Source organism: Myotis daubentonii, chromosome 19, assembly GCF_963259705.1.
Source record: "Myotis daubentonii chromosome 19, mMyoDau2.1, whole genome shotgun sequence".
Lineage (NCBI taxonomy): Eukaryota > Metazoa > Chordata > Mammalia > Chiroptera > Vespertilionidae > Myotis > Myotis daubentonii.
In genome coordinates this window covers 22,627,489-22,650,789 of record NC_081858.1, presented here as the reverse complement: position 1 = coordinate 22,650,789, position 23,301 = coordinate 22,627,489, and the positions used below count along the sequence as shown (strand labels likewise).

General features: G+C 50.7%; 1 protein-coding gene, 1 long non-coding RNA gene and 1 pseudogene across 5 annotated transcripts in view; 2 read left to right on the top strand and 1 right to left on the bottom strand.

Moving 5' to 3' along the window:
* Positions 1-23,301, bottom strand: part of SSH1 (slingshot protein phosphatase 1) — a 51,355-nt gene that overhangs the window by 5,941 nt on the left and 22,113 nt on the right. Inside the window, exons 3-14 of one of the 3 annotated variants that reach the window (XM_059676676.1) lie at positions 20,588-20,691; positions 18,657-18,721; positions 18,041-18,162; positions 15,956-16,024; positions 14,870-14,935; positions 12,151-12,345; positions 11,609-11,702; positions 10,634-10,762; positions 8,525-8,571; positions 4,482-4,628; positions 2,784-2,984; positions 213-771 (exon numbers count right to left, since the gene is read on the bottom strand). In XM_059676676.1, coding sequence (XP_059532659.1) covers positions 213-771; positions 2,784-2,984; positions 4,482-4,628; positions 8,525-8,571; positions 10,634-10,762; positions 11,609-11,702; positions 12,151-12,345; positions 14,870-14,935; positions 15,956-16,024; positions 18,041-18,162; positions 18,657-18,721; positions 20,588-20,691 — 1,798 coding nt within the window. Of the gene's footprint in view, positions 1-212; positions 772-2,783; positions 2,985-4,481; positions 4,629-8,524; positions 8,572-10,633; positions 10,763-11,608; positions 11,703-12,150; positions 12,346-14,869; positions 14,936-15,955; positions 16,025-16,187; positions 17,113-18,040; positions 18,163-18,637; positions 18,722-20,587; positions 20,692-23,301 lie in introns of those variants that run through there. The other 2 variants (XM_059676677.1, XM_059676678.1) reach the window with 2 other exon arrangements.
* On the top strand, positions 2,983-5,478 carry LOC132221980 (uncharacterized). Of its 2 annotated transcripts, none has more exons than XR_009450117.1 (3): positions 2,983-3,246; positions 3,832-3,970; positions 5,064-5,478. It is a non-coding gene; the product is annotated as an uncharacterized LOC132221980 (long non-coding RNA). The 2 variants fall into 2 exon arrangements; XR_009450118.1 differs by having other exon boundaries at positions 3,832-4,729.
* Positions 21,877-21,977, top strand: LOC132222353 (U2 spliceosomal RNA; annotated as a pseudogene).

The window sequence follows — 23,301 nt, the reverse complement described above, 5'->3', positions numbered from 1 at the left end:
GCTGGGGGGCCCTGGAGGGATGGTGGTCTCACTGCAGGAATAGGGACTGCTGGCTCTGAGACAAACCCAGGGGTGCCCGGGGGTAAGAACTGCCGAGCTGGCGGAACAAAGCAGCAGAGGGGGCTGGGAGGGGACTGGGAGGGGGCTGGGAGGGGGGCAGGACGGAAGTGATGTGGCGGGTTTGCTGCCCCACACGCTGGCCCCACACCTACCTCAAAGTCGTCCGGACAGCTCCTCTTGCTATTGTTATTATTTAGGTTTTCCCGGTTGAGCAGGCTCTTATCCAGCTGGGCTGGGGACCTCCCCCACCGCCCTGCTCCGGGAGCCTCCTCCCTCTCCATCTCCTCCACCGCAGGCAAGGGGCCACTGTGGGCTTTCGGGCTCCCGAACTCCGGTTTCTTCTTCACCTCCTTCTCACAGGGCCCGGGGCCTTCCTGGGGAGGTCTAGCTGGCTTGGGCGCTGCTGGAGGCTGAGCTGCTTCCTCCAACAGAGCATCCTTCTCCAGATCCTCCAGCTGGACCAGGCCGCCGGTTTCGTCGCTGGGGGAACGCAGGAGGGGGTCTGAGAGCCGTCGAAAACAGCAGGAGAGAGAGGGTCCTCCTCCTCCTGGGAACCCAGGCTGGGCAGCATCGTCCAAGCAGGACAGCCGGGCTTCCCGGGTGTCATCCAGGGTCTCTGGCAAGAAGTCCCCGGACCCCGCGAGGTCACCCACGGGCTGCTGGAGGCGGCTCTCGGTCTGCTGGCGCCAGAGCTTGTTGTGCCTTTGTTTGCTGGGGGAGGAAGGGCAGAGGAAGGTCAGAGGCCAGGGCCCAGCCGCTCCTGGGAAGAGGGGTAGGGATAGGGGGAGCCAGCGAGGCTGGCGTAAAGCCTCTCTCTGTTCATCTGTCCCCAAGAAATGAAAGGACGCGAGAAGCAGCACTAGGGCCCAAAAATCATCGTGGCCCTCGCGAGAAACTTTAAAGGATGCTTTGTCACGTGACGACAACATGACAGACGTGTGAAGGGCACCTAGACCTGAACTGCTATCAGGAGCGAGTGTCCCATCTCATCGGGTCATGCCACTTCATGTCCCACCTCTCAGTTTCTCCATCTGTCAATATAAATATTTATATACATACCGGTATATAGTTATACTAATATAGCAATGCGAGTACGTGGTGCACACTTCTCCGCCTCGGCCTCTGCCCTGCCTGGGGATCTGTCCAGCCACCCTCTGCTAGAGAGTGGAGATGTCCAAAGCTGTCCTCTGGACCCTGTCCAAGCCTGCTTCCCCAAAGCGGTCAGAGGCCGAGACTTAGCCTGTGGCTCCCTCACAGCACCAGTCAGAAATAACCAGGGAGGCCTCCTACAGACAGAACAGAAAGGGAGGAGGGGGACAGAGACACTGAGTTCTGGGATACAGCAGGGATCCCCCGGGGTGGCTGGAGAACCTTGGGGCCTCCCTGCCTTGGAGGCCAACACACCTGGGCAGGTGCTCCCTTCTGCTGTCCCTGGCTGTGAGGTGCGGGGCAAGCCAACCTCCAGCGTCAGTCCCTCGTCCTCCTGTAAGTGGGGGTAACCTGTACCCTGCAGACCTTCCCAGGTGGGGTTAGAAATTGTGGACGAAAGGGGCCACATGCTGACCTGACAAGCTCAGGGAGGCCTGCATGGCATTCTTGCAAACTTCGAGACCTAAAGTAACCACAAAGGATGGTCTGGAATTAAACTTTAACTAAAAGCAGTTATGGTGGGCAGTTACGTCCTAGGCCGGTATCTTCACTGACAAGGTCAACCTTTACCTTAACCGAGCCTATCTGTCTTTTTGCATCTATGATAACATGTCCTTGGGATGTCTGGGTAACTGGTGACTTCCCTTTTTCTGGAGCCCCTGGGGCACAACCAAATGTGCTGGGCCCCAGGACAGAGACCACAGATTCCTTCATCATCATGTTAATTGTTCCTGCACCCACCTAAGTATGTGTCCATCATTTCACTTTTTATCCAATCCCAGGGGTTTCCCTGTTTTGCTTATCCCTCCTCCTTAATCTATCACCAATGAATTTCAAGTAACCCACCTATGTTCCTTCTTTGATTGCAAATGTATAAATGCAGATGTAACCCCGCCATTCTCCGGAGCATTACCTCAATTCTTTGAGGTTCTGCTTCCCGGCATAGGTCCACAGTTTGGCTCAAATAAACTCACAAAAATTCTTTACAGGTTTCAATGGTTTTTTTTTTACGTTAACAAAATGCAGAAAAACGACATCCCATCTACTGCAGCCAGGTCTAGCAGAGCCTCCACCAGGTGACCGTACTCATGTGCATCTCACAACCACCAGACCAGGTGGGCGCTGGTTCTTTGTTCAGAAGGAGAAGAGCTGGGGGGGGGGGGGGGGGACTGACAAGCCTGCCCTGAGCTGCCCTGTTCATCAGTGGGGGAACCCCGCCTGCCCCGCAGTCCTCGGCACTGCTCGGCGGCGAAGCCTGGCACAGCGCCGGCCCAAAGCAGATGCTCAGGAAACGGGGCACCCACATGCCCGTGCCGCACACAAAGCCGTGCCTTAGAGCAGGAGTCAGGCACCGTTCCCTCCGGCAGCAAAACAGCCGTGCGTGCCAACAACATCAGAACAGATCCCTCCTGGAAGCCACTCATCAAACGCCAAACAATAGTTGTTTTTCTCAAACCGGCTCCCCCCCCCCCCCGCCCCCCTGCGTCAGGGTTTTGGCTGCAGAAGCCACTGCTGCTGCGGGCGGACGGGGCCCGCGAGCTCAGTCCTGCCAATCCTCGCAGACAGTCACCCACCTCGCGTCCAAGATGCCTTCATACTCAGACAGCTGCCTCATGAAGCCGGCGTTGGGGCGCGTGATGCTGCGCTTCTGCTTCACGTAGTTGTAGGCTTTCTCCAGGGGCCAGCCGAATTCCTTCATCGCATACGCGATGACCGTGGAAGCGGAGCGGCTGACACCCATTTTGCAATGTACCAGGCATTTGGAGTGGTTCCTCCTGGCGGGGGAGAGAGTTTTAAAGAAGCTTAACTTCGTCCTCTCTGTTTTTTTCACAACGGACAGTTTTAAACCCTGACGTTATGTCATTGCCCAAATGCTCCCAGTCCCGATGTTTACGCAGCACATGTCCACACACCCTCTAAAGGAAATCGCTTCCCTGCGAAATCAATTAGCACACAATGGGGAATCAAGATAAACCTCTCCTTGCCCAGCAAGTTTTGCAGGGAGAGCTCAAAATCTGGGCGGACTTCAGGGACAAGGTGGGTATCTTCCCACATCGCTGGGATAGGCTCGGAGACCAGAAACCCTTTTGTGGGAAGCCAAGTGGGCAGCGAAAGAGAGATCTGCAAGAGAGAGAGTTCTAGATACACAGCAGCTAGAGCAGATGGAGACGGGGAAGGGTTACTACAGAAGAATGGGGTCAGAGAACCGGAAGCCGCAAGGCCCTCTGGAGACAGGAGGTCAAGGAGCCAGGGCGAGGCTAGCAGCACCATGGACTTGGCGGAGACAGAGAAAAGCCAGGGGAGGATGGGGCCTGAGGTTGTGAGAAGGCAGTGCTGGCCCGGCGCGGCTGATTGAACAGACAGGACAAGGCCAGACACGGCGCTCCTCCGCTCCTCCGTATCCATTGCTGGAGAACGTGAGGGAGCGCCGGGCTGGAGAGGGCAGCACCTGGCAGCTCTGTGTGCCCAGGAGGTGAGCCCACCTGCCTGCCTGTTTACGTTAGGAGGAGCCAGCCTGTCAGTCGAGCAGGCTCATTTCTCCTACCTCAGGCTTGAAATTCATCACTGAATCTCAGTGCCTTTTTTTTTTTTTTTTGACTGCTGGTCTGCTGTCTACCCCAGGAATGCAAACTATGAAGTCACGTGGGGAAGAGCAGGTTATGTCGCTTTGACCTGGAGGGGTGCGGAGCGGAAGATGGGGTCCCAAGGGGTCCTCTCTGTTCTGACTGCATAAGGCAGAGCTGTTCCGCAGGAGAATACGGTGAGGACCAGAGTTGCGTGAAACCATGACGGGCTCACGGTCTGTCCCATTCTGCCGGGACGGGACAATCGCGCTAGCTCAGGGGGGGAAGGCAGCCCTCGCTCAGGGCATCGCCTGAGTAGACTTCTCTGAGGGAGCAGTCCCAAAGGTGCTCGAAGTCCACATACAAGTGGCCCTCCCTGCTCTCTCCTTTGGCTCAGCGGCTCCCTCGGGCAGAGCCTCCCATGAGTGTTCACGTGGTACTGGATTCTTAACTGGAACCAGTGCTGATGATGAAACGGGCCAAATGTCACAGCCAATGCTAGGTGGGGGAGAACCAGCTCATTCGGGCCCCCACCTGGAGATCAACAACTCTGAGGGGTCCTGTGGTCTGAAGTCAGAGAGCCACCAGACACCCAGGCTCCCTAAAGCCAGGAGATGACCGTGTCCTGGGCTGTCATTAATTTCTGCCCGCCCAGCATCCGCCAGTTTCCCCCTCAGACCGGTTTCTTTGGCTGCTCCGCCCACTTACTTTGCTTTGTTTATAAAGTGGTACGCCTCGTTCCAGTGGGCAAGAAGGTCTGTTGTCTCTTCATCATAGACGCGGATGTTGTGATATGCAAATAAGCCAGGGAAGAAATTATCTATTTCTCTAGTGACATTTAAGATGTAGTCAACACTGCAATGACAAAAAAGAAAAAAAAGAAACACATTTGGAGAACCAGAATGAGGAGCTACGAAAAACAAAATAACCAAAAATTGAACAGAGAAAAAAATCAAGTATGTATTATTAAAGGGCATATGTTTTTTGGTAGGACTTCTGTTTTTTTCTTAATAGTAATTTTTTTTTGTATTTTCTAAATGCCCTCTCTATGATGAGAATGTATTATATTTATAATAACAGACAAACTTCTTTATAAAAAATTTATAAAAAGAAAACAGTTCAAAGCATTGCTAAGTACTGTTAACGCTGGAAGGCAGATATATATTACTTAAATGCGTTTTTACTAGGTGCACCAGTTAATTATGCGGATTTTTTTCAAGATGGAGTTACACATATGTTGATATATATGCGATTTGATATGTATGCGATTTTGTTGTAGTGCTCCTCCAGGTGACCACTTGTTCTGACCGATGGCACACGTGCTTTCTGAGCAGCACTTCAGAACGTAGGAAGAAGTGGAAAATCGGGTCTCTGAATGGTCTGCCTCAAAACAAGAAAAGTTCTATTGGGACGGTCTCCACAAATTACCCGAAAGATGGGGGGAAATGTGTAGCTAGCGGTGGACATTACTGTGAATAAAGCACTTTTGATGTTTCCCTTGAAATTATCCTGTTCTCTTTGGTTACAAAATCTGCATTTTTAATCGGTATCTGCATTTTCAACCGGTCTGGTGAATAAAGCGGGTGGGTTAATACTTCCCAGGCAAGATCTTTTAACGTGTCTTTAACTGGTTTTGAAGTGTGTGATGGTGCATCATGAAGCAAAATTACTTTGCTGTGTCTTCTGGCCCATTCTGGCCATTTTACGATCAAAGCATGGTTCAAATTGATTATTTGTTGTCAGTAGCGATCAGTATTAACGGTTTCACCTGGTTTTAGCAGCCCCTAATTGCTGGGGTCCAACCCCAGCAGGTCCAGGGGTCCCCAAAGGTGTGGACGGAGTCGGCAAAGAAGGAATGACACGGAGACAGCGTTCAGTTGATCAGCAGCCTAGCCAGGATCTCCAGCCAAGTTCTGTTCAGGATCTCCAGCGAAGTTCTGGTCAGGATCTCCAGCGAAGTTCTGGTTAGGATCTCCAGCCAGGTTCTGTGTCCAGGTTCTCCAGCCAGGTTCAGTCACCAGGTTCTAGTCAGGTTCTCTTGCCATGTTCTATCCAGGTTCTGTAGCCAGGTTCTGTCTCTAGGTTCTTCAGCCAGGTTCTCTCACTAGGTTCTGTCTCTAGGTTCTGTGGCCAGTTTCTGTTCAGGATCTTTTGCCATGTTCTCTTCAGCGAAGTTCTTCTGTCTCTAGGTTCCGTGTAGGTTCTGTGTCCTGTTATCTTGTTACATCTGTATTTATACCAGTTGATTTCAATCCTATCAATCTCTATTCCAAAGGTTAGGGCGTTTCTTATCTCCATTCCAGGGAGTAAAGATTATGTAGTTTAAGCATGATTGTTCACAGTTAAAGTGATTAATTACCCGCCTGGCACTTAGTTAAGGGGTTTTATTCCCTCCCTAACTTCAGGGGAAAATCCCTACCTGGGGAAAAAACCTTCCTCAGAGAGGTGACCTTGGTTAAAACACATAGTACCAAGAAGGTGAGCAAACATATTAAGAACAGTATGCCATATATGCCAGGTCCCTTGAAACAGCAAGGATGGACCGGCTCCTGGCACCTAATACACCACACCTTCCTGATCCCACCAAATGCAGAGCAGTGTCTTCTTTCCAAAGTGATTTGGCCTTTCAGTCAATGTTGATGGTTGACCTGGACCAACCCATGATTTTGTGCGTTTGGGATTCTCAAAATAAATCCACTCTTCATCGCCAGTCACAATTCGATGCAAAAAAAACTTCCTTTTGGGATTCTCAAAATAAATCCACTCTTCATCGCCAGTCACAATTCGATGCAAAAAAGACTTCCTTTCGTGCCGTTAAAGCAACATTTTACTGATGACTTTTCGGTTTTTCATTTGTCTTTCGTTCAGTTGATGTGGCACCCATTTTCCTCCCTTTAAAATCTTTCCCATTGCTGGTAAACAATTGGAAATTGTTTGCTGAGCTACATTTTTTTAAAAACATATTTTATTGTTTTTTTACGGAGAGGGAGGGAGAGGGATAGAGAGCTAGAAACATCGATGAGAGAGAAACATCAATCAGCTGCCTCCTGCACACCCCCCACTGGGGATGCGCCCACAACCAAGGCACATGCCCCTGACCGGAATTGAACCCGGGACCCCCCAGTCTGCAGGCCGACGCTCCATCCACTGAGCCAAACCGGTTCGGCATGAGCAACGTTTAACCTTTCTGCAAGTTGTTTTTGAGTTTGACACACATCTTCATCCAATAATGCTTGTAACTGTTGGTCTTCAAACTTTTTCGGTTGACCTGGACGTTCTTTGTCTTCCACATCGAAATCATCACTTTTAAAGCGTTTAAACCAGCGCTCACAGGTTTCTTGAGATGGAGCATGTTCACCATAAGCTGCCCAAAGTATATGATAACTTTCAGCAGCACTTCTTCAAAATAATGAATTAAAACTTCACACAAATGCTTTTTTTTTTTTGGCACGAAATTTGACATTTTTAAGAGTAAAAATATCTATGATGTTAACACCTTCAGAAAATTTGACATATGAAGTTTTGAAGCTTGTTGTCAATACAACAAAATAGCATACATATCAAATCGCATATATATCAACATATGTGTAACTCCATCTATTGAAAAAAATCTGCATTATTAACCGGTACACCTAGTAAACTCAAAGTCTCAAAATTCATAACTATTACGAGCATACAGAGGCTTTAAGAAAAAACAAAGTCTCCACTTTTAAATAGTTAAAAAGCAGAATACACTTGTCCATTACTTATGTCCTTGGGAACTACTTTCCATCCTTTTTAAAACAAGGCAGGCCATAAATAAATAAATAAATAGCTGAGAGGGTCTGCTAACCAGGTTCTGTAGGTCTCTAAACTGAACACTTATATTCCTGGAAGGCAAAAGCAATTTCAGGAGGTTGAAAATACCTCAAGTAGATTTTATAAGTGAATACTTAACAAATGCTTTAAAAAATACCTATAAAATAATTTACTTCTTCCAAGGAAAACAGAAAGCATAGCCAGTATCACCCTACATTTTAAGAATACTTTCTGTTGAGAGAACACATCTTAACCGGCAGTTCTAAAGATATATTTTAAGATTTGTTTAGTCTTGACTTTTAAGTGCAGTAATTCAAGGATGTCATCATGTCAGGCCCACAGGACGGTGATTTTGTGGCTGTGTTGTGTTTTTTTTTAAATGTCCAGACATCTGTTCTTGAAGGTCTAGATTTAAACATTTTTTATTCCTGCTGCTGGGCATTTCCCAGACCAAGGCAGGCATGTGTTTCTGCCCAATGCTGAGTATTTAGCTCAAGGTTCCCTCCAGGCCCAAAGATAGAAGCTCAGATAGAACCAGCAGTGGTGGTTCAGGGGTCAGAGGTGCTGACTGGCCAACAGCTAGGCATGTCCACACCGGGACTCTCGGCAGCTCTGCAGGGCAGTGGGCCGGTGGGAGGGGGCTCGTTACCTCCCAGCACAGCATCCAGGCCGTCTATGCCACTGGACTGTGATTTAGGATCATTCTCTGGGGGACACACACACACCATCACACAAGCCACAGGAAAATCTAAACCCATGAATTATTCAGGAGGTGGCATTCTGAAGCCCATCTGTGTAGCTATGCAGATCAGCCTGGCTGCGGGGGTGCAGGCAATTACAGGCACAGGCAGGCAGCACGCGGCTGGCCCTGACCTCGGGGGCAGAGCCCAGGTTCCCAGGCTGCCTAGAGGGAGAGGGAGAGGGAGAGGGGAAGACAAGGGGAGCAGACTCACCCTGAGCCCTGCAGCTCCTCCAGATTGGATGCATTCCATTCAGAGCCCTGGGGGACAGAGCACACGGTTAAACCCCCGTGAGTGTCACATGTCAGCCTCAGACTGCTTACAGCCCTCATGGTGATGGTGAGTACACGGCCCCTGGCCTCAGAGAACAGAGGTATCAAGGCAGGTTCCCGAGGCATCCACAGCACAACAGGGGAAGGGCAAGCGCAGGAAAACCTGTTCCCCTCTCACCACTTCCTTTCCTGAGACGCCAGCAGGGTCCTCTCATGGGAGGCAGTGACCTCCGACCTCTGACTCAGGAGGGGGCACTTCCACAGACCTCTCATTACAGCAGAAATCAGCCTACCTTTTCCGGGAGGTCTTTCGGTAATATTAATATTCTGACCCAGAAATTCCACTTACAAAACCTTACCCCAATGAAATACCCAGAGTTTGCACAGAGATTTATGTACAAAGATGCTTAACGTTATTTATAATAACAAAATAGGGTAAACAACCCCAAGGTCCAACAGGGAGAAATCAGTAAAACAAATGATGGTGGATCCACATGATGGAGCCATGAAGACAACTCATACTTTTGGAGGGTATTTCACAACACAGGGAAACACCACATAATGACAACAAAAATTTAAAGGACACAAATCTACGTAAACATAAACAGTACGCTTCTCCCCTTTTCCTTTTTAAAAAAGTTACACATGCAAGAAGAAAACCCAGGAGACGGAAAAATAAATATACCAAAATGCTAACTGTGACGACCTCTAGATTGTGAAATTAGGAATGCCTTTAATTTTCTTCTTCAGACTTACTTATATTCCCAACTTCCTGTAACATTTTAATTTAATACTTAAAAAACGATATTTAAAAACAACACAAACCCTCCATTTCTAAGCATGCAAAAAACACAAAGAAAAAACCACCACTCTGCTCCTCAGAAATGCAAACAACATAGAATCACAAAGAGCAACAACCCTGCGTGGTCCCCCCATGAACGGCCCTTCCCAGGGGCAGACCCCGCAGAGGAGGGGCATCAGGGACCTGCGGGGACTGGCTGCGTGTGGGTGCCAGTTGGATTTCCGTGCTGGAGGGTGAGGCTCAAACACAGAAATTCCTCTGGTATCTCTCATGGAAAAAGTGACAGAGCACCAACCACACGGAGAAGGAACTAGAGCTTCGCTAGGGCTGCGAGCGTCCTCTTGCCGTGATCGCCACCTAGTGGGCAGACGGGCCGGCGGTGCCTCGTGCTGTCAACACGAGGGAGAACCGTCACCTTCTCAGGAGACCAGAGGCCAGCGCTGCCGCATAGCTTTCATCTGGATACGGGCTTCAAACCCACACATTTATAATCATCTTAACGTGAAATCCGTGTGCAGACATCTGCGTACAGTAAGCATGTATATTTAACCCAGTAGCCATCTCTCACGACACACGCATGTGGACGACCATCAGGCCGGGGAGTGGGAGCTGGGCCCGGAGGGGCGGGCTTTCATTACTACGCTGTGCCGTCTCTAATTTTAGTAACGTGCCCTCTCCTACAGTCTCTGACTTTGAAAACTTGCCAGTTGCCTTCTATGGAGATTTACAGCTTTAAGAAAATCTGAGCGGGCGATGGAGGCTGCATCACTGGGCTCTGCGGCCAGCCACGGCTGCCCGGCCACGCAGAGGGGAAGCTGCGCTCCAGGTGTCTGTCCGGTCTGCCGTCCGGGCTGTTTCTCACGTCTCGGGATTCCCAGGCATAATTCTGGGGTTTGGTGAGCACGCTCCCTTTGGTAACGGGGTTTTAGCCTGCAGCCCATTCGGAGGTATCTGGATGGGGCCTGTGCTAGCCCCTGAAGAAGGGATGGCAAGAGTCTGAAAACGGTTGCCAGTTAACTATCAAACCAGCCCCCGCCCCCCCCCCCCCCCCAGCCCAGCTGTGGCAACATCGCAAGCATCGGGTTGGAGCGCAAACCACGAGGCTGCAGCCAGAGGAGGGGGTGTTCCCATCAAAGTCAGGATCGAAGCTCCAGTAACTCGAGTTTCCCCCTCTCTGACCTGCTCTAAACAACCAAGGTCCGACTTATGTTCCCCAAGCCAGACCCCTACATGGGCTGAGCCTCTTACGAGATAAAGGTGATCGAAGATGAGGGAGGGCTTGTCCATCTGTCCCAGGATAAGGAGCATCTCGTTGTCTATGAATTCCTTGAATTCTTTCAAGTTACAGTTCATCTGTTTCTCCAATTCATTCCGGATCTGTGGAGTGGGAAACATTAGGAAAAGCGATTTGTTAAAGAAAACAGTTGTCACCCTCCAGAGAAGTAGTCACAATGCAAGCTGAGGCTGTTTGCCAAAAAGGTGTTTTTTTTGCATTTTTTGTGCCGAGCGGCGCACGGGTGTGAGTGGTGGGAATGCAGGCTGCTCTGCCTCAAAGTAAACCTGACACAGGGGGTAGTTCATTATTTCACACAGGGAATCTGACTCCCAGGGGATCGTTTCTGAGTTGAAAGCACTTGTATCTTTACAATTAAATATCAAACACTTCACAGTGCAAACCCCAAATCAGTTTCATCTTGCTTTGGAAGGTATCACAATATGATGTTGTATATTATTAATAAAAAGATTGCATCTAACTTTTCAAAATAGCCGTTTCAACCTCTTAGATCTACCTTGGTTAAGCTGTTATTACCATGCGTGGCATTCCTTGAACCAAAAGCGACTGGGGGAAAAGTGACCCAGAGACGCCGCAAAGGCAGAAGGAAAGCAGTCCAGGGTTAGGGACTCGCTGGGGAGGCGATGTGGGGCAGAGAGGGCGCGCACAGGACCTGCTTCCTGCTGCAATCTCCGGGTCTCGTGGGAGTCTCACTAAAAGCCTTACAGAGTCAGGGAGCCCAGGAAACTTGCCCAAGCCTCACAGCGGGCCCGTGGCAGGGCTCGGTTCGAACGAGAGTCTGACTCTGAGGCTGCGCTCTTTTCGCCGAGCCCTGCAGGAAAAAGCCTCCGGGAGCCGGTGCGCCGCTCAGAAAAGAAGGCCGGGTCTGGGCAGCAGGACCAAGGAGGCCCGTGCCCTCGGGCCCGCTCAGAAGGGAAGAGCTCTCTTACCTCTTTGGAGGTCACGTTCTCTAGGTCCTGGCTCATCATGATGCTGCGGAGCTTGGCTTTGATGAGGCGCTCGGTCCTCGCCCCTTCCGTTGGCCTGGAGGGAAAGTAGGAAAGTGCAGAGCTTTATACAGGAAGCCTGAGGTCGGAGTTCACAGAGACCCTGGCGCTCCTGGGCTAACCAGAACGTGGCTTGGGACCACAGAGGTAACGTCTTGGTGTGTGTGTCCTCAGCAGGTGGGAGAGAGGGACAGAGTCCTGCGCCGTGTCCAGAGCTCCCTCCCACAGGAGCCTGCAGTGCCACAGAGCAACGGGGCACATGGGGCTGGGATGCAAAGAGATGCAGTCACATCCACGTCTGTCTATAATTTCGAAAGTGAGGTGTGGTCGCAGACCTTCCGTAGGCCACCCACAGCCACCCGTCAGGGACCGCTGCATGAGAGGCTGACTCTGGGAGAGGAGGTGCAACCACAGCAGGCGTGACATCGTGGGGACACAGTCAGGCACAGGGCGGGGTGGGCAGGGTGAGGAGGCAGCGCACTCACTTGTCGACAAACAGGGCCGGGGAGTCGGGCCGCGTGGACTCCAGGTCCTGCATGGCGTTCCACTCGTTGATGCAGCTCTGCTCGGAGCCGATGCAGCTCTCGTAGTAGGTGGCCCAGAGGAGAGCCACGCCCCCGGGGAAGTAGTTGTGCCTTCGTGCCACTTCGCAGGCCTTGTGAAGGACCTGCAGGGCGGACCTGGGGTGAGGAGGGCAGAGGGTGAGGCCTGGGAGGCACAGGCGAGCTGGGGGTTGCCCTCAGCAAAGGGTTTTAAACGGGGCGGGGAAGGGCAGGCCATACAGGACTGGCTCCTGGGGCTCCCGGCCTCCCAGGCAGCATGGCTGGTCTCCGTGACACACGCACTGACCCGAGAGCAGATCGAACATCCTTCACCTTTCCCAGCAAGGAAACAAACATGTCCTGACTCTCCCCACCCGCTGGTTCACAGACCACTTTACAGTCCACTGATGAACTCCCAAGGACTGAGGCGACTTCCGAGGCTGTGGGCATCTTAAGCTCAGGAGCGACAATTAGCCTCGCTGTTGGAAGGGAACTCATTACTATGCAGCAGAGACATTTTACTGCTTTCTAATAGCCTCTAACCCCTCCCATCAATGTTTTAACAGCTTAGATCTCCTAAGGAAAGGAGTTCTAGAAAGTCATTTTAATGCAGAATCCAACTGAAGAAGAGGTTTGGGAAGGCGCTGGGACAGGAGGAACAATATTAAAAATGTATGTTATAATGGTCCATTTAGTCATTCTTGTATTACTTCTTTTAACAAAAGGATAGTGGAACCTTTCTCAGCGAATGGGGTGCGCTAGGTGTGGGGGAGGGTGGAAGAGCGCAGCCCTGAGTGGAGGGAGAGCCAGCAGAGAACGCTCAACATGGGGTAAAAGCCATGGCGGCCGCGTGCCTTTCCCAGCGGCACACGGCTGCAGGCTGGTTGAGGGAACAAACTTGGGCTGGGTATTTACGAAATCTAGCTCTGGTTCTGAAGTTTTCGAAAAGCACGTGGGCCTATTTTTTACTCGCCTGTAGAAAAAGGGATAAAAGAAATCACCCAGGGACAGAGACCATCTGGGGCACCTAGGGAATTATGGCCTCACGACTTCCCCCCAAAGGATCCTGAACAGCCTGCAGGGTGAGCAGCGGGAGAGACAGCAGCGAAGCCCGTGGCAGACTCCTGCAAAGCTCTCGCCATCCTGGACGGAAGACTGGGCAGCCGTCTTCTCGCAGGCGCCACCAGCTTTCTCCTGCGCCTTTTCCAGATTATTCAAGGCTGGCCTCAAAGTTTGCTGCATGCGTGAGCGGTGCAACCCTCTAGGATGTGTGTCCCGGGTTCGGGGAAGCTCTGGACATGAGTCATTTTGCCCAACGCAGCCCTGACCCACGGGGACCTCACCCTTAAAGCAGAATGTTTGGGAGGCCCTGCCCCTCCCCAGGCCCCTGCTCGCTGTAGAAGGCACCTCCCCAGCCCAGCACTCCGTGAGGACGCCCTCCCAGCTCCCCTCGGTGTAACACATGGCTTTGTTTTGTGTTTACAGCCACCTCCCTCCACCGACTTTAAACTCCACGCGGAGAGGAATGGTGTCCACTTCACGCCTCCCAGGATGCTCAGTGCCTAGCAGAGCCCTCCCTTCACGGTGCAACCTGAATGCCTACTGTGTGCCAGGTACAAAGAGCAGGTGAACTTACGATGGAATGACACCTGTCAGGAGGGACTGAACGTACATATGCAAAAACAACACACCTTCCACAACAGAAATCGACCAAATTAAAAAGTCGCCAGAGGACAAACTAGACATTTTTCCAAAGAAGATATACAAATGGCCAATAAGCACATCAAATGATGCTCAACATTAATTAATTAGGGAAATGTAACCAAACCATAATGAGGAACCACTTCACATCCATTAGTATAAAAAAAAAAAAAAAAAAAAAAAAACCACCAGAAAAGAACAAGTGTTAACTAGGATGTGGAGGAAGTGAAATCCGTGTGCACTGCTGGTGGGATTGTCAAATGGTGCCGCTGCTGTGGAACAGTTTGGTGGTTCCTCAAAAAATTAACCATAAAATCATCATGTGATCTAGAAAGTCCACTTCTAGGTACACACCTAAAAGAAATGAAAGCAGGCACCACAAACTGATGCTTTGCTCACCAATATTCACAGCAGCTCTATTCACAATAGCCAAAAGGTGGCAACAACTCAAAAGTCCATCCACGGACGAGTGGATAAAAAAACGCGGTATAGCCCCATCACGGAGTAGTATTCAGCCAGGAAAAGGAAGGAAATTCCGACACATGCTACAGCATGGATGCACCCAGAAAGCATGATGCTAAGCGCAAGATGCCAGAGGCAGGGACCAAGGATTCCACTTACACGGGGGACCCAAACAGGCAGAGACAGAGTGGAACAGAGGTGACCAGGGGCTGGAGGAAGGGGGGCGGGGAGTTTGTGGCTAATGGGTACAGAGTTTCTGTTTGGGATGACGGAGAAGTTCTGGAGATGGATGGGGGTGATGGCTGTACAACACTGTGAACGTACTTAATGCCGCCGAATCACACACTTAAAAATGGTTAAAGTGGTCAGTTTTGTCATGTAAAGCTTATCACAGACACAAAACAAATGTACCTAAAACCCCTAGCCGGGGGTTTTCTAGTCCTGCCGTCAGCTGGGAAGCTGTTTCTAAGGAGCTGAAAGTCCCTAAAACCACACTCACCACATGGCCTGGACAGATACGGGCTTGAAGACGTGCATCCTTCCTGCTGTGCTGACGCTGAAGCCACTGAGTGAAAAACAAAGAGAGCGCGGTGAGAAACCAGCCCCTCCGACCACATCACGGTGAGGCGGGGGGGGGGGGGGGGGGGGGGCGGCCCCCCGGGGACACTCTGCCTCATGCTGTCTGATGAGGGACCACAGGCCGGCTGCATCAGACGAGGGCGAAGATGGGCTCTCCATCCCGGAATGTGTTCTCAACCCCGCAACGCGAGGTCTACCAAAACGGAAACCCCAGCACAGGGTGCGAGGCCGTGATAGCATTCGACCCCGTCTCGCTCGTGCTTTGCAATGGCCCAACCCACCTGCTATGTCCCATCAATATTTTTTGGAATTGCACGGGAAATATATGAGTGGGAGACAACATTTAAAACAGGAAAACATTACTATAATCCTGTGTCTTCAAGAAATCACATGTTTGTTTCTCCCCGTTCCATCTGAGGCGGCATAACCTTTACGGCGGGGATCCCAGCAGGGACAAGGTCCCATCCTGCTCCTTCCGCCCCTCGCAGAGCCCATGTGTTCTCCTGGGGGCACAGGTATGAAGAGCCCAATGGCCCTTTCTCTCATCTTCCTGCCCAGAATGAACTAAACGATTCCTCCTCTGCAGCCCCCCTGTCGGTTGTCCCTGCACCCCCAAAACGGTGAGCTCCTGCTGTGTCACATTCCTCTGTGAGCTTTCAGGGACCAGCCCCAAATGGAGGGCACAGTGTGGGTATTCATGGACCAAAGACAGGTAAATGAATGAATGAATGAATGACTGTCCGCTTACTGCTGCTCTTGACCGTCACACAGCGATCTCCTGTAACGTGCTTCTGTGGCTCCTTCATGACCCAAACTCCCCACACAATGACCAGGATGTCTGTCCCTTTCCTCGTGTGGCTCACTGGGGGGCAACAGTACTTCTCTTGATGCAACAGACACGTCATACACATGGTTCTTTTGCTAATGATTACCCAACGACGTCCACACCAGCTCGCGTTTCAGAGTTTACAGGGATTAAAAGAGTCTTTTCAGGAGAACGGCTTACCCGTCACCATCGAGGTGGATTTTCGTGTCGCTCCACAGCCGGAGAACCATCCCAATGGTGCAGCTTTTGCTACGCGGGAGGAAAGGAAGACGTCCGGGGTTAGAGTCACATTTACCTGTGACCTGCTTACACGCTACTTCCCTGTGTCTTCGCCCAGCCCCTGACCTGGCTGGGTCCAGCTCCCGGTGTGGGCCTGGGAGCTGCTCGTAGGCCGTGTGTAGGGACTGCTCACCGCTGCTTCTAGAAGACACGGGGCTGCGATGGCCCCACCAGAGGGAGTTGCCAGTGACCCCAGCTTGGAGACAGTCGCAGGGTACTCTGACCCCACGGTTTGATGTGGTTGCAGCTTCACAAGCACCAGGTCTCAGCTGCAGCTCTCAGGGGGAAAGGAGGGACCAGCTGGCCACACGACCTCACTGCAGCAGGGGTGAAGCCGCCGAAGGCTAGCGCACTCCTGGCGCGAAGCCATGCGCGCTCTGGGGGACACAGACGAGTGGAGGCAGCCAACCCAGGCTCCCGTCCTGGGGTGAGGGGGGAGGGCAGCGTGCCAACACCATTACCGGAGTTCAGTGCCAGGCCTCTGTTTCTCTACCTTTTGTGCAGCTGCTGTTCCAGAACCAGCTTAGTCTGCTTGTTTTGCCCATCCTCACGGTGAAATGATACTTGAGAGACTGGCGCCGCCGGAGCGCGCCGAGGGAACGAAAGGGCTTATCACGGGGGCTCCTCGGATTCTCATGAACATTCCTCAGGAATCTGAAGGAGTCGGCTGTGAGGAGCCGCTGTGACTGTGCCAAGACCAGCTCCGCCACCTCCAGGGATCTCCAGCTTACATCTCTGCTGCCACTTAGCAGCCCGCCCAGGGAGTAATGTGACGAGCGCGCGACGGCAGACAGGGAGCCCCGGGCTCACAGGGCAGCTCTCCCCCTGAGCATCTGCGAGCCTGCCCCTGCCGGACGCTTCCAGCCTTTCGTGTTAGGCCAGTTCTCGTCCCACCCTGCAGTCCTCCCCTTCCTCGATGGGCTAATTACACTTCCTTTGCAGAGGGGCGAAGTAAAACTTGTGCTGAGACTCACAGCTCCCGGAACTTCTTGGCTGTGACAGTGCTGGGGCGAGGCAAGGAGGGGACCCCTCAGAGCCCCAGACTGACACGTCCCTTCCCCTGGACTTGCCCAAATGCCCGCTCGTCCTTTGAGACCTGGCTTAGCGACTGTGTGTTCCAGAGGCCTTTGGCATGGCCCCTCTACACCCACCCTCTCCTGTGCTCCACGACCCCCCGCACGTCTCTGCATCCCTGAGCCACCACCCCAGCATCGGATGACGGCTCTTCTTCACTGAGCTCACAGGCTCTCTGAGGTCAAGAGCTGTGTGTACTGCTGCTGCTTTGTTTACCTGGGCCTTGCCTGTTGCCTCATACACAGGAGAATGCAAATTGTTTGCTTAATGAATGAGTAGATTAATGAATGATGACTAAGGGGAGCCCATTTCATCTAGTTTTAACAAATCCAGGCTTTGCAATGATCTCACCTGTATTAACTTATCCTGGATGTAAGAAGAGCCATTCGCCTTCATTTCACACAAATAATAGGGCCTATGATACAACGAACTTGGCCTCTAGTTATTGGGAAATTCCAAACCTCTCTGAGCCTCTGACCCAGGACCATCTCCCAGTTTGGGAATCGGTGGGACACGCTGCCTATAGAGCACATGCAGAATTCTCATGCAGGTCCGGCTGCCTGGAAGGCGTCCTCCCTCTTCACTGGGCTGGCTCCTGCACTGACTGGGTGTTCACCACCACCGTCACCTCCTTCAGGAAGCCCTCCTGGCTAAGTGCCCTCATCTCCAGCACCCTGATGGCACCCAGTGTCAGACCTCCAAGCACAGTGTTGCTTTCTTTTCTCTCAGGAGACCCTGAGCTCAGAGCAGAGACTGGAGCTGGCACAGTGCCGCACACAAGAGTGGAAATGCTGTGCCCTGCTGTTCCTGGTCACCCCGCCACCCACCATCGCCCATCCCACCGTCAACCCCCAAGGATACCGGGTCACAGAAATCTTTTTCCAGCAGCAACTCTTGTCCCATCAGACTCACCTCTCCTTGCTGGAAAAGTCTACGCCCAGCAAGATGCTCTCCTCTGTGTCCTGGCGCCCGCTGCTGTCCACCACCACCATGTACCGGACCCGCTCCGCCCAGGCGCTCTCCAGGCGCACGGCCTGCAGGGCAGAGAGGCTTTCACGGCCCGCCCTTCCGGGTCGTGCCCCCTTCCTCCGCCCAACCAAGGTCAAGGACATCTGCTGCCTACCTTTCCCCCGTGAGTTCAGCTTTAAGGTGAGATTCTCAGGCACAGGAGCCACATCTCATTTATACCCCAACACGAGGGACAGTGACTGATGTGGGGGGGGGGCTGGGGGGGCTCCCCAAGTGTGTTAATAATAAAGTGGGTGAATAATAAAATCCAGACACTGAAGATGCCAACTCAGCACAGACTGATAGACTGACAGAGACCCCATACATCCTTTCGCCGGACCCTCTGGGCACCGAGGAGCAAACTCCACGTTGGCTTTTGTGAACAATTTAGGAGAATTTGCTAAAATATAAGAACTCACAGACTCCCCCTCCCCCCACCACCCCACCCACTGCTCATCAGTAATTCCCTACCAAATTTCACAATTAAAAATTAAAACTTGCCACTCTCGTCTCTTCTTACCAGCTTGATTCTATCTTCACAACGCAGAAGGTTGATCATCACTTGCAGATGTTGGGGCAAGTCACCTATCGGACCAACAAATCAAGTTCACACAGTAGGAAAATACCGTTTGATTTAGAGGAAGGACACATTTTATACAGAGTCAGTAAAGCTTGCGCATTTGCTTTGCTATACGTATTATTGTTAAGATATAAACAATGGTTCAATTCCTATCAGAGCAAAACGGATAGCAAATTCAAAAATAAAGGTTCTGTTTATAGCTTTATTGTACCAGAAGTCACCGTAAGTAATCATTATAGCGACCATACACGGAGCCCCTACGAGGAGGTAAATATGTTATCTGCATAAATTTTAAATTCCATAACCTCCAAGGTACTGGTATGTGATGCCCATTTTAAAGATCAGGAAACTGAGGCTCAGAGGTTGACCACGACAACACAGTCAGTTCCAGAACTAGGATCAGAAGCCAGGTCCTTTCCCCACACCATACTGCCTCCTTGTGTAGAACAACTGTTGTCCTGTCTTAAGATAGACTTAAATCTTGATGACAAATATCATTATGTGAAAATATTGATTGAGCCTTGGTGTTTGCTATCAATTGTAAGATACAAAATTCTAACCCCAGCACTCAGATCCAAAACGAAGCTGGATGACTTGACAAACAAAATGATCACAGTGACGAGAACACTGGTCCCAATGGCTAGTTGCTTTCACCTGCTGGTCAGGGTCAGAGGACTTTCCAGCTGACATTCAACGTGTGCTGCCCGTCCCTGAAGTCCCGGGAGCACTACCCACAAGTAAGTTTTCTCGAGTCTTCTTTTCAAACTGCCTTTGGTTTCAGAGTCAGTCACCAAAGAATACCAGTGTATTTACTTTATAGGCATTCCTTATTGGGTTGTGTTTGAACCTAAATTAATACTCGGTTTGATCCCTACTTTACCACTTCCCTATTTCCTCCAACCAAATCGACCATTAAAAGATAAAGACTTTCCATCTCAGTGCGTGCCAAGGGCTCGTAAAGACATTCCCCTAACGAGGCTGGCTGGAGCTCTCTTTGTCGTGTGAAAGTAATACATCCTGTTACAGAAAGTTCAGAAACTAGAATTAAAAAAACTTTATCAACACCTAGAGACAACCGGCGTCGTGGCTTCGTTCTACTTGAAGACCAGTTACGAATCCCTCTCTCTGTTGGGCTGGGGTTCCCTTGGCCCCTGGCTAAATAGATGAAGATCTCACTCGTTCTACCCCTGGGTATCCTCTTTTCCCAACTATGGGGTGCAAGAAAGGGGGGAAGGATACACAGTCTGGATACATGTTGCTTAATAAGGCGAGGCAGGCTGTCAGGTGCTCATGCCAGATGTGTCACTGAACTTGGTCTTGGCAAAGTTTAATAATTACTATTTTTTCATTCCACTGTCTTATAAAAACAGATTTTTTTTTCTTTTGGTATTATAGAGAATATGGGGGGGGGGGCGTGGAGAGAAAGAAAATCTCCAAATGAGTTTTCCAAATGCTCGGAGAAGTGACAGCATCCCCAGACTACGTATAGAGCACCCCAAGGTGGCTGTTTCAAGGGCACAACCCCTGACAATAGCGTATTCTGGTGCGTTTGTTTAGAAAGCCCTACTTCAACTGAAAATATGCAGCTACCTGGTAAACTGTAAGTAGGGCATCCTTACACCCAAACCCAGTGCTGCCGACCCCTCACTCGTCAGGTAGACGCCAGGCTCAGAAGGGCTGCTTGCTCCCGGCGTCGCCTGGAAGCCACGCCTGGCCGGCCTGCGCAGAAGGGCTTCTCCCTGTACCCGTCGTCACAGCCCTGGTCCCGCTACTTCTCTGGCCTTGAAAACCGACGCGTGGCTCACCACCAGGAACGGGGGTGGTCCCCCGCGGCAGAGAAAACGCGTTCCCATGGAAGAGCATCGACTCACCCGCGTGCTTGTGGGGATGCTGCAGGCTTCGCTGGCCTTGAGGGCTGCTTCCCTGTTGCAAGAAGAGGGCTGCTCCTTTCACCATGAAAAAGCTCTCACTTAAGCTGGGAAGGATGGAACCGGAGGTTAGGCTGGGCCTCAGAGAGGAAAACGGGCAAAGACGTGCTAAAGCAGCGGTTCTCAACCTGTGGGTCACGACCCCTTTGGGGGTCGAACAACCCTTTCACAGGGGTCGCCTAAGACCATCGGAAAACACATATGTAATTACATATTGTTTTTGTGATGAATCACTATGCTTTAATTATGTTCAATTTGTAACAATGAAATTGGGGGTCACCACAACATGAGGAACCGCATTAAAGGGTCGCGGCATTAGGAAGGTTGAGAACCACCGTGCTACAGAGTTGAAGAGCTGGGGTGCGGACCAAGAGCACGTAGCACTCAAGTGGGATAACAGAGCTTCTGGAAGATTTCACAGAGCTGCCTTCCCGGCTCCGTGCTACAAGCTTGCCGTGGAGAGTGCGCGTGCGGAAACGACGCTTCCGCTCAAACACCCAGGTTCTCCGGTTCCACGTGGGCTCTGCCGGGCCCGAGAGCCCCCTCCTGCAGGACACTGCGAGGATCTCACGGTGATACACCAGCCTCTAGAAACAGGGACCGGCCCTCTGCTGGGGGCAGGCGGTGCATCTTTCGTGGTCTTGCTGCTGACCTGTTTCTGACTCCGTGTCTCCTAACGGCTTCACTGCTCCTGGCGGCTTTCCCCTGATGGAAGCCAAGGGCGAGGAAGGGGCACTGTCACTGTGTTTGCATCTGAAGAGAAGCTGAGAGGCTGTGACCTGGGTTTAACTCAGTCCAGGGTGCTGTGCCCACTGTTGCTGCAGAAAACCTCCTGTCGACCCAATGAATTTCTCAGCAGAATGAATCTTTGGTCTTCTGTTATTTTAACTACCAAAAACATTCACATTCAACCTATAACTTAATAATTTGCAATTAAAACGTTTTCAAGGTTTCCAAATGCTCTAAAAAAATCTTTAGCTTATGCAGAAATTAAAACTGCATCAAGTAGTAGACTGCATTATCTGTTAATTACTTCCAATTATTCAAAAATAGTCAACTCTGAAAACTACCCAAAAAATACTCCAAAATTATTAACTGTTTTTTGAGGGGTTGGACTACTTATGATTACCTTCTTTCTACCTCTTAGTATCTTCCAAATCTTCTACATTGAGCAAATATTAACTCTTTTAAATGATTATTTTTGTTTGACTTTCATAAGTAATACAAAACACATCGCTTCTCGGCCTTTTGGCTAAGATCAAGTGTAGTGATACAAAACATGTACAACATGTTATCATGAAAAAATTTTTTTTTACGAAAGATCACAAATTTTAGTTTAAATTTTAGGAAACTGTAAAAATGATCAATTCTCTCTTGAGCAACCAATTAATATATAAATGATGTGAAAGGAAAATCTCTTAAGAAAATGCGGCACTTTTTTTGTTTGAACAGAGAGCAAATCAGTTTCTGATAGAAACACAACAATGTCTTCAGTAACATAAGAAAGCGAGATCCCCTCTGCCCCAGACATCCACTGTGAGTAAACCTTCTAATCCTGGAATAAGAAAGTCAGCTACGTCTAACAAGTAACTCTAGGTGCTAAGAAAACTCACCACACAAACGAGCAAGTCAGCCAGCAGATCCTGGAATCAGACACGGTTATCTCCTAGAACGCAAGCCCACAATCGTATCTGCTGGCTCTCCTGGTTGAATTCCCATGCTAAAAATAGGGGCTGCTCAAATATCAAATAGGAAGGCTCCGTCTGCCTCTTACTTGGGCCTCTGAATTGCTGATAACTGGCTTTACAGATTTTGTAACACCAATACTGTACACCTGTACGACTTCTTTATTTATGGCAGCGAATGTACTGCCAAGCCTTCCTTCCCACCTATTTGTCATATACGTGTGCTGCAAGGGAAAGTGCTGAGGAGCCCAGGATTCTAAATGATGGAGGAAATGAGAGGCACCCTTCCCTTTGCTGTCTCGCGCTCACCCATGGGAGGCAAGAGGCTCTCGAGCACCCATGTGGCCCACCTGAAATCCAGGCTGTCGTATTTTAGCAGGCAGCAGAGTCACCCAGCACCCTTCCATCACCCTTCTCGTTTGTCACCTTCTCCTTCCTTAACATTTCACAAGCAACTCTGTTTTCAGAACTGCTGTTTCAGACACAGATCACTCACTACTGATTCTCGGTGAAATCTGGAAGAGCTGCCCGAGGGACCCCAAAACCCACGAAAGAAACGCAGCCACCAGTTCATTGAAGCAGCTGGGGAAAATTTTTTTCAAGGCAACATCAGCCTCTTTTGTTCATGGGTTAAAATCAACAACACAAAAGCAACCCCAGAAAAACAAAAATCCGCACTGACCCAAACGCCAAGCGCTCTGGAAACAGCCAGCCATGAACCGTGACCTTTGCCTTGGAAATCACGGGCAAAAATTCCCCTTGGTTTCCCTCACGCTTCCTTTGGAAAAAAAGGGGAACAATGCAAAAGAATAGGCTGGCTTTATCCTGTGATCGCTGACTAGGCCTGTTGTTCCTCGGGGTCCCTGAGACCGATAAAGAACCAGGGCCTCCCATCCACACATGAGGCTGGAGGTGGGGGGGGGGGGGGGACGTGTAGGGGTAGCTGCGTGTATGGGCCCTGTCCTCCTCCCG